This window comes from Melanotaenia boesemani, chromosome 8 (genome assembly GCF_017639745.1).
Source record: "Melanotaenia boesemani isolate fMelBoe1 chromosome 8, fMelBoe1.pri, whole genome shotgun sequence".
Lineage (NCBI taxonomy): Eukaryota > Metazoa > Chordata > Actinopteri > Atheriniformes > Melanotaeniidae > Melanotaenia > Melanotaenia boesemani.
In genome coordinates, this window is record NC_055689.1 from 3,703,169 (window position 1) to 3,713,669 (window position 10,501).

Consider the following 10,501-nt stretch of genomic DNA (forward strand, 5'->3'; position numbering starts at 1 on the left):
TATCACACAAGGATTAAAAAGGTCCAACCCGGTACTAGAAGGTGGACGCGATGAAGAGGACGACCCGGTACTAGAAGGCGGTCCTGATGGAGAGGATGACCCGGTACTAGAAGGCGGTCCTGATGGAGAGGATGACCCGGTACTAGAAGGCGGTCCTGATGGAGAGGACGACCTGGTACTAGAAGGCGGTCCTGATGGAGAGGATGACCCGGTACTAGAAGGCGGTCCTGATGGAGAGGACGACCCAGTACTAGAAGGCGGTCCTGATGAAGAGGACGACACGATACTAGAAGGCGGTCCTGATGAAGAGGACGACACGATACTAGAAGGCGGTCCTGATGAATAGGACGACCCGGTACTAGAAGGTGGTCCTGATAAAGAGGACGACCCGGTACTAGAAGGTGGTCCTGATAAAGAGGACGACCCGGTACTAGAAGGCGGTCCTGATGGAGAGGATGACCCGGTACTAGAAGGCGGTCCTGATGGAGAGGACGACCCGGTACTAGAAGGCGGTCCTGATGGAGAGGATGACCCGGTACTAGAAGGCGGTCCTGATGGAGAGGACGACCCGGTACTAGAAGGCGGTCCTGATGGAGAGGATGACCCGGTACTAGAAGGCGGTCCTGATGGAGAGGACGACCCAGTACTAGAAGGTGGTCCTGATGAAGAGGACAACCCGGTACTAGAAGGCGGACCCGATGAATAGGACGACCCGGTACTAGAAGGCGGTCCTGATGGAGAGGACGACCCAGTACTAGAAGGCGGTCCTGATGAAGAGGACGACCCGGTACTAGAAGGCGGACCCGATGAATAGGACGACCCGGTACTAGAAGGCGGTCCTGATGGAGAGGACGACGCGGTACTAGAAAATGGACATGGTAAAGTGGACGGGAATGTAGATGACAGGTTGGCACCTCATCTAAAATACTTTTACCACATTTTCACAAGTAAGAACCTGGAGTGTCCATGTGGATGTCTCTCTGTGTTGGACGTACCAAGACATTTTCACTAAGACAGTTACAGATTATTCAGTGGTGCAACATGACATGCAAATGGGTCCCATTTGCAAATGATAATCAAGTACTTTAAAAGCTGTGGTGCTGGAGGATGTTGAGAAACGTATCAGGGGAATTCTGTAGTTTAAAAATAAAAACAACAACATTTTCTTTCACCTAATCTCAGTCTATGGATTCATCTTCAGATTGTGACATGTTTGCAGCTCACCTGAGGGGCAGCGATGGTGAGCGCTGTGTTGGCCAGTTCTTTGTCTTGTGATTTCTCTCTAGCAAGGCGAGCAGCATCCTTCACCTCCTTAAACTTCTCTGAAAACTTTTTCAAAGAGACAAACAGTTTGAATGAATAAAGATGTAATAGTGAAGAGCAGCCCACAGCTTGGTGTCTGGATGAAAATCTTCATTGTGTTCTTAGAGCCTATTAGAAGTAACTCTGCTGCTGAGGGTCTCCAAGATGAAAAGATGATCAAAGTTAATCTCTGTACCTGATGCAGCTGCTGCTCAGTGGCGAAGCCCAGACCGTAGACAGTGTTGGCCCTGCTGTCGGCCCACTGCCCAAACTTCTGGGACGTCTTAGTGAAGGTCATGCTGGGCGTAACGGTGCAGTTAATAATTGCCTGCAGATGAAAAGGTAGCAAAATCAGGTCATTCACATGGATGAAGGGGAAGAAAATGGATAGTTTGGATTTCAGTCATTTCGTTAAACAAATATCAGACTAACAGAACATTTGGTTTTGAAGTCCTCTTACATGAATTTTTTACCTTCATCCAAGGCTTTAATTATATCCACATCACTCCAAACAGAGTTTTACAGAAATGTCTACGTCACCTCCAAAATGTGTCGTCATCATTACTTCTGGAACCTTCAGAGTGTGTCATAAAGCAGCAATTTGTGTTGCAAAATGCAGTAAAAACTCTGGTGGGACTGAACCTCCTGTTAAGTCCCATCAGACAAGAGGTTATTTGTTCTGTCTCCTGTCTGAAATGACACCCAACTACACAACTACAAGGGCTGTTTGTCTACTCCTGATCTCTACAGAAACCTGAGACATGCTAGATTAAAACAAATATGTCAGAATATACATATGTGTTACTGAGCTCGAATAAATTCACCTGGAACACAATAGAAAGTATCACTGTTATTGCCTTCTAAGAAAAAAACAGATTACTTTCAGTGGAAACCAGAGGGTAGCAAGTAATCCTAGGAAAGAGTAAAGTAATCCTAGGAATGAGTAAAGTGATCCTGGGAAAGAGTAAAGTATTCCTAGAGATGAGTAAAATAACCCTGGGGATGAGTAAAGTAATCCTAGGAATGAGTAAAGTGATCCTGGGAAAGAGTAAAGTATTCCTAGGAATAAACAAAGTAATCTTGAGAATAAGTAGAGTAATCACAATGAGTGAAGTAATCCTAGGAATGAGTGAAGTAATCACAGAAATGAGTAAAGTAGTCCTGGGAATGAGTAAAACAATCCTAGGAATGAGTAAAGTAATCCTAGGAATGAGTAAAGTAATCCTAGGGATCAGTTAAGTAGTCCTAGGAAACAGTAAAACAATCCCGAGAATGAGTAAAGTAATCCTAGGAATGAGTAAAACAATCCTAGGAATTAGTAAAATAGACTAGTCGACCAATCGCATTGTGTATCTCTTAATTAATAAATGGCTCTTATTTCACTTTCTTGCATGAGGTTGTTATGTAAGTCCGATGTGCCTCCTCTTTAAATGTTCGAGCGTTGCAGACGTACTTCCAAGGTACGCAAGGTCCGCTTTACAAATCTCACATGTATTTAATTTATTTTATGAGTTTAACGTGAAGTTGTCCCAGACTTTTGATGTCCTCTGCCGCTGTTTTGCTCCCTGGTCCGCCGCCATATTTTTCCCCTGGCAGACTTTATTGCACATGTGCAACTCTCAGCAGAGATAAGAAAAGAAGACAATGTCTCACTCTTGGCGACAATAGTCGACGGGTAAATTTGTTGTCGACTATTTTTAATCATCACTAATCATTGCAGCCATTGACCAGGTGCTGTAAATGGAACTTTAGATCACTTCCAAGTCCATTGAATTGACCAATCCCTGAATGGAACCATTAATCTAAGAATACTGGAACACCTCAGAGAGACGTCTCAGTCAATCGTTAAATGGACAATGAGAGTGTCAATTCTGATAATAATCAATAAAATTATATAAAATATGTACATTATCAATGGATCAAAAATAAATGTTTCCTAATTTAACTCCTTTTTTTTTTTTTTTTTTAAATATTTCCAATGTAACTTTTTCTGATTGTAGTTCATGTTTTTCTATGCTGCGTTTGCTGCTTGCATGTAATGTTTGTTTCATGTAATGTTTTCATGTAATGCACTTTGAACATTTCGGATGGCAGTGGCTCAGGTGATAGAGCGGGTCGTCCAATAACCGGAAGATCGCCGGTTGGATTCCCACTCCCCCAGTCATTTGTCATTGTGTCCTTCGCTTGTGGATGAATGTTTGGTGATGGTCGGAGAGGCTGTGAATAATGGATACAATGTAAAGCACTTTGAGTGCCTTGAAAAAGCGCTATATAAATCTAATCTATTATTATTTGAACTGCCTCCTTGATTAAATCTGCTGCTAAAATAAATCTGCTTTTCCTTTTTTCTTTCCTTTCCTTTCCTTACCTTTCATTTCCTCTCTTTTTCTTTCCTCCACCACTTGAGGTCTCTTAAATATTTGGAGGAGTAGGAGGGATTCTTAGACCTGAGAAAGTTGATAAATAGCTTTTATTCTTAAGTTTGAGAGTAGGACTAAATTCCACTATTTCTCAGCACTTAGGACTAAAATAGCTCTACAACACTTGATAAATACGGCCCCAAGTTTCTAGAACCACCTTTGTCCTACGTAATATTCCCAGAATGAGGAGCATCCTGTCTCAGAGTGATGCTGGAGACCTGGTTTATGGATTTGTTCCTTACAGACTGGTCAACTGTAATTCCTGATCAATGATCTGAAAAGTCTCCATCTGATCCAAGATGCTGCAGGGGAGATTCTGATGAGGATCATCATCAGAGATCATGTTTCTCCAGTTTTATCGTCTCTTCGTCGTCTCATTCTTCTCCTCACATATAAAACTCTTAGTGACCAAGATCCACGGGATCTTACAGATCTCAGAGTTCCAGATTTTGCCATCAGAGCTTCACTCAGACTGCAGGTTTTTTGGTGGATCCTAGAGGTTCTAAAACTAGAATGGGAAAAAGAACCTCAAGTTAATGGACCCCTCTCTGTGGAACCGGCTCCCAGTCTGGTTTCAGGTATCAGACCCCCTCTCTACCCTCAGACCATCTTCTAACTTTCCTTCCAGATAAATCTTATAGCAGGTCTGGCTTGGTGACCCTGATCCATCCGTTAGTCCTGCTGCTATTGGCTGAGGCTGCTGGGGGGACGTCCCATGATGCACTGGGCTCCTCTCTGCTGGGGGATGTCCCATGATGCACTGGGCTCCTCTCTGCTGGGGGACGTCCCATGATGCTCTGGGCTCCTCTCTGCTGGGGGACGTCCCATGATGCTCTGGGCTCCTCTCTGCTTTCTTTACTCTTCATGTAGAAACATCTGACGTTGTTGTTGTTCATTCGTGTTTCTCTTCGTCTTTCTCAGCAGGAATCCCTGGTTCAGAGGTCTGCTGCTGGTTGACCCCTCTTTCCTGTCCGCTACACCCCCAACCAGTCCAGAAAGATCGCCGTTCTTCCTGGTTCTGGTGGAGGTTTTCCTTTCTGGTTCCGGTTCTGATGGAGGTTTTCCTTCTCTCTGTCATTATAAACTGGACTAAGGATTTTTTTTAACTGGGTTATAGTTGGACTATAATGAACTGGGTCGAATTAGACTGAGTCTGATGAGGAAAATAAAACCTATTTATGAACCTTTCTGTTTCATCTTCAGTGTTGTGATAACAGATCAGATCCAGAACTGTTAGACTAACTCGGATTATCTCGCTGCTTTTTTCTTTCTGCTGTGACATGTTGCTCATTGGATGTTAGACGCACCAGTGAAGATTACCACAGAGCCAGGATCAGTCCAGGCTCTGCTGAGCGACCAACTGCCACCTCGCACTGCCTTCTGGGAGGCAGAAATGTGGGTCACACAGGGTGCTAAGACAACCCCCACCCCCCACTGCCTCCTCCTTCTCATCTAAATCCCTAAAGGAAAAGAAGGTCTAGATGCTGATTTGCTGAGAAGCCACCACATAACTCATTTACATGTTTACTTCATCGTGTCCAGTTAATGTTTTATTCTTCATCTTTAGAACACTCACTTTGGTTCCGCCCACACTAATGATGCGGTAGACGTTGCGGTTGGCATCGTAGAAGAAGGACACTGTGACGGCATGCTTGCTGGCAGGTATCCAGTTCCTCTTGGTGGTGGGGTCGATCTGGAAAACATGGGCGCGGGTGCTGAAGATTGGCTGCTCCCTGTGAAAGCAAACAGGACAGATGCTGATTGGAACTTCGTCTTCCTACCCTTTCAGATCATTAGTGGACCAAAAAAAAAAAAAAAAAACGACCAAAGATTATTGAAATTATTTTAACCCTTTAAATACCAGTTTAATGGCAGGATGTTACAGTTTTTAACAAGTCCTCTCCAAAACTGCTACAAAAACATTATAGATTAAATCTTTAGTAGTTAAGACTGATTATAAAAATAACTCATTTTATGTTTTTTTATATAAATAAAAACAGTGACATGTAGTCAGATTGGCATTTAAATGGTTAAAATAATTTAAATAAATGCATATTTAGTAGTTTTCATTAGGACTGAAGTTGACTAAAACATTTGAGCAAAAGAACTGAAAAACAAAAGCGTTAATCTGAAATGTTCATAGCAGTTTTTAGCAGAGGACGTTTTTGTCCTCTAATGACCTGAAAGGGTAGTAAATTTGTTCCCAGTGTCTTGTTGAACTTTGAGACATACTGAACCTGGAATCCCAGCAGAGAAACACTTTCATACAAACATCATATCATATACGGTAATGCAAAATTGAGAGAAAAATGACCTGAAAAGACAAAAGTCTACAATGACCTGTGAGGGTTACAGTCTGGAAGAAAACTCATCTTTATTGTGTGGAAATGGTGGAAGAAAAGAGGAGCTGACATTAAATATGAACGTATTAAAACCAGGACAGTCCTTCAGTGTGAAGTTATAAAATGATGTGGCGTCTCCCAGTAGGACTGCATCATCCTGGATGTTCATTGTGCATTTATATCTGACCCCTTTTGTGACACAAATCCAGTAATCGTCCACAATGAAAAAGATTTAAAACATAAACGATGTTAATACAAACAACAGAATTTAAACAACATGCAAGTCGACGGCTATGTGCCATAATTATTCTTCTTATCTACAGCCAGCAGCCTCCTCCACCACTGATCCAAGGTCTAACTGGGAAACACTGGGATGAAATCTGTGTCCAGGTTTTCCTTCCAGGAGGTTCAACTATTTGAGTGAAGCAATGTTCTTCACAGACATCAGAGTTTATGAATGAAATTTAGAAAAACCCCACCCCCAGATGTAATGTTGCTCTGCTCAGCTGGACGTGACCTCTGTCCTGAGCAGGTGGCTCAGGATGAACGCCTTTACCTGGCATCATCTCATCTGCTCAAACCTTTTCAGACGCTCAACACTACCAACTCATTTTCTGGAGTTTTATTCCTGGTACTGGAAGAAAAGAAGAGCTTTTTGGACTGGTTGCAGAAAATAATCCATTGAAGAAACATCTGGCCAGCTGTGAGAAGCCAACAGTCCTGCAACAGATTAGCACTCACACATACCGAACAACAAACAACTTCATTTCTTTTATCTCATTCCTTTTATTTACTCTTATTTATGTATTTTTTATTAGATTTATGTTATTAATTTATTTAATATTTCATTGTATTTAACCTTATTATAGCTATTGTTACCTCTGCCTAGGCGGAGGTGGTGCTACGTCTGTCTGTCAGCAACATAACTAAAAATCAAGGACAGATTTTCAGGCCGTTTACAGGAAACGGAATAAAGGAACACGTGATTAGATTTTGGTGGTGATCCAGATCACGGCCTGGTCCAGGAATTTTTTTAAGGATTCTTTACTGTGGGGAGATAGAGATCATTTCACTATTACAGCTTCTAACTCATCAGACGTCCACAATCACTGGTAATAAAACATGTCCAGATGACATCATGGTAGATGTGATGATCCGACGTCGTTTGACCCGGATCATGGTGATACTCTGGATCTGGTGGTCCAGAAGGTTGGGTACTGGGTGGGCTGTTGTGCTTTTGGGGTTTTCTTAGTAATCCTGTGGCTTGGTGGAGGTCTGCGCTCTCTGACTGCTTCTAGTTTTATTATTTAGTTTTTACATAACTGTAAATAAATGTAGTCATCAGAGGTTGTGGATTCTGCTTTTTAGATGTCTTATTTTATAAATCACGTTTCAGGAGTAATTGTTTACGTGTCACTGATTATAATTATAAATAAGTAAATATATAATGTGTTTTTTTTATAGAAATTATTATGTTTTAGAGCTTAATTTGAGTTTTACAAATAAACCTAACAAGTTTTACCACTTTTATGACAGTTGCCCATCGAAATGGATTGTTTGCGGTGAAACATGATAACAATGCGTTTCTCCAGACATGTTTTCTTTTTCTTTAGTCCAACTTTAAATATATGCATCATATAAAAGCTTATTGTAAAGAATTATATTTCAGTTCATCTAAATCGAAGACAAAAGCTACATAAAATATGCTGGTATTTTATCAGATGGATGAAATCTGAATGTCTGTCAGTGAGGAAAAAACTGGGGGCATTATTCTACTTTAGAGTCACCACCAGCAGGATGGATAAATTTCACTACTACATTTTTAAACTTTTCCCTGCTCTCAGATGAAGATCTCTTCATTTCAGTTTCCCATCAAGGTCACACACACCCCAAAAAGCCAGAAATAGGAGCAGCAAGTCTTCACTCCAAATGTTCTTACCTTTCTCTGTGGTGAGGAAACATCTTACAAGGTGACCGAGACTTCTTTTCTACACACAAAAAAAGAGACATTTTTCTCTTTACGCAAATTACAACACGGATGAAATTATCAAGAGTTTGTTCCCTGCTGCCAAAGCTGTTTGATATTTTCAGATCTGACTTTGATTCAGTGTACCCTGAGCAGAAGTACTCACCCCATGTCGGTCTGTTATCTAACAACGTTTCCAGGCTGCAGCTGCTGTCCCGGTCAGGCTCTTCTATCCCTCACTCTGAGCCAGCAGAGGCTTTAATCCCGCTTTATTCTCCAGGGACGAGCTTTCACTGCAAGACGCTGCAGCAGCCTGTCAGATGTCAGCTCCGGTGTCCAGCGGAGTCACAACCCGGAGGAGGAGGCGCAGCTCCTGACCTGCAAGACCCAACTAACCGCAGACCGCCTGGAGTCCATCTCTGTCCTCTCCATCCAACCGGCTTTCCGCATCAGCAGCCCGCCACAGAGTACCACCTGCTGGCAGCGCAGCCCCGAAACACGCGCTCCAGCTGCACGTCGGAGAAAGTGTGTCACCCTGCCTGTGCGCATCGGTGCACGCGCTGCGCACACAGCGGGCTCGCAGGTCTGCAGGAGCAGCAGCTTTAAGGCTTAACGAATCTGAGGCTCCATTCTGTCAGAAGGACCATCACAGCTCCAATAAAAACACGAAATCAGACAAAGTGGGCAAACAAAAGCAAACTTTTATTTTCCAAGGTCTTGTACAGGAGTTGCAACAAGCTTTCAGGCTGGTTTTAAGCCAGCAATGCAACACGGCACGAGAAACGAAGACATGCAGAAGTTACTCATTTTGTAGGTAAGATCTCTTTTAAAATGCAACTTTTATAGATTTAAACATGAAAAGGGAAAAGATGCAGATGACCTGAAACAGATGAGAAACTAAAAAATGATCAAACTACAGGTGAAAATATTCATTTAATGTGAACTTCAGGACTACAGTTAGTAATTTATTTATCCTTGTGGTAGCTCAGACAGGTGGATGGCTTCTGAAGTTGGCTAAGCTTCATTAACATGGACTAAACTCGCTGTTAAAGGAGAAACCACACAAAACTGAAACGTGGACACAAAGTTCACAAATGTTGGGAACAAGCTAACTTTATTGTCCTAAACATCACAGTGACACTATATGGACAGTTTATATCAAACTTAAATACAAGAAGTAAATAACTAGGCAAAAATTAAAAGAGGTGTTCTGTGGACTCTGATATTTCAATGTCAAGTGTGTCTAATTTTCACATCTTACATGGAGCATAATCTCTACATTTAATACAACCCCAGTTCAAAAAGGTTGGTCCCAGTGTAAAATGTAAAGAAAACCAGAAAGCAATGATTTATAAATCCCATCATTTATATTTTATTCCCGGTAGAAGATAATAACATCTCAGATGATGAAACAGACGTTTCACCATGTGATGAAAATATGAGCTGATAGTGAATCTGATGCAGCAACACGTCTGGAAAAAGTTAAACCAGGAGCAACAAAAGTCTGGAAAAGAACCTGGTACAAACCAGAAACACCTGGAGGAGCATTGGACAACTAACCAGGTTACCTGGTAACAGGTCAGTAACATGACTGGGTATAAAAGGAGCATTTCAGAGAGGCAGAGTCTCTCAGAGGGAAAGATGGACAGAGCTTCACCAATCTGAGACAAACTGGATCTAAAACTGTGCAACAGTTTCAGAAAAATGTTCCTCAGACTTTGAAGATCCTCCATCTACAGTGTAGAACAGGGATCCTCAAAGTCCGGACTCCGATCCGGATCGTGAGCCACATCAGTCCAGACCCAGCCCAAATTATGTTTTGAGTTACAAAACGCTATTATTCTTTTTCTAAGCGAATCTTCCATAAATAAATTAATGAATAGTTTATAATGTGAAATAAAGTGTTCTGGGATATTAGTGATCTAGTGATAACAATCTTTACGTTCACCAGGTTTTAAAGCGGTGCGTCTCCACCTCTGTGACACCTAGACTGTATGGTGGCAGCCAGCCTGCCCTCTGTCTGTGAACCAGGCAGGATGACAGAGGCTGCTATAAATGACAGGAACCAGTAGCCTATCAGAACACAGGGGTGTGTGAGCCAATCAGAAGCAGAGTAGGGCGGGCATTTGTAACAACTCTACTAGTAAAAAACTGAAGGAGACCTGAGCCACGCCTCCCCCGAGGCTGGATGCATTTAAACTCTTCGGTTCTTGACTTCATGTCACTAGAAGTTAAAAAAAAAATAGTAGTCAGGTGTTTATGTTGACCGTTTTTCTTTGTCATTGTGAATTTCCTCCAGAATGTGGTGAATTTAAATTAAATATTTATTTGTTATATTTTATTATTGTCACAGTTTTGTATGTTGTTTATACATAAAAAAAAGTGAAAAAGCTTGATCAATAAATCTGTGAATTTCTCCAGACCTCTGGCCTTCAATGTAGAGTAGATATGGACCTTTGAAAACTAAGTCT

At 41.9% G+C, this 10,501-nt stretch overlaps 1 protein-coding gene across 2 annotated transcripts in view; it reads right to left on the minus strand.

Annotated features, from left to right (window-relative positions):
* Positions 1-8,550, minus strand: part of LOC121643799 (homer protein homolog 3-like) — a 44,602-nt gene extending 36,052 nt beyond the window's left edge. Inside the window, exons 1-5 of one of the 2 annotated variants that reach the window (XM_041991349.1) lie at positions 8,197-8,550; positions 8,004-8,052; positions 5,299-5,455; positions 1,499-1,630; positions 1,225-1,329 (exon numbers count right to left, since the gene is read on the minus strand). In XM_041991349.1, coding sequence (XP_041847283.1) covers positions 1,225-1,329; positions 1,499-1,630; positions 5,299-5,455; positions 8,004-8,026 — 417 coding nt within the window. In that variant the 5' untranslated portion in view covers positions 8,027-8,052; positions 8,197-8,550. The remainder of the gene's footprint in view (positions 1-1,224; positions 1,330-1,498; positions 1,631-5,298; positions 5,456-8,003; positions 8,053-8,196) is intronic. The other variant, XM_041991348.1, reaches the window with a different exon arrangement.
* Between the last annotated feature and the right edge of the window lie 1,951 nt (positions 8,551-10,501).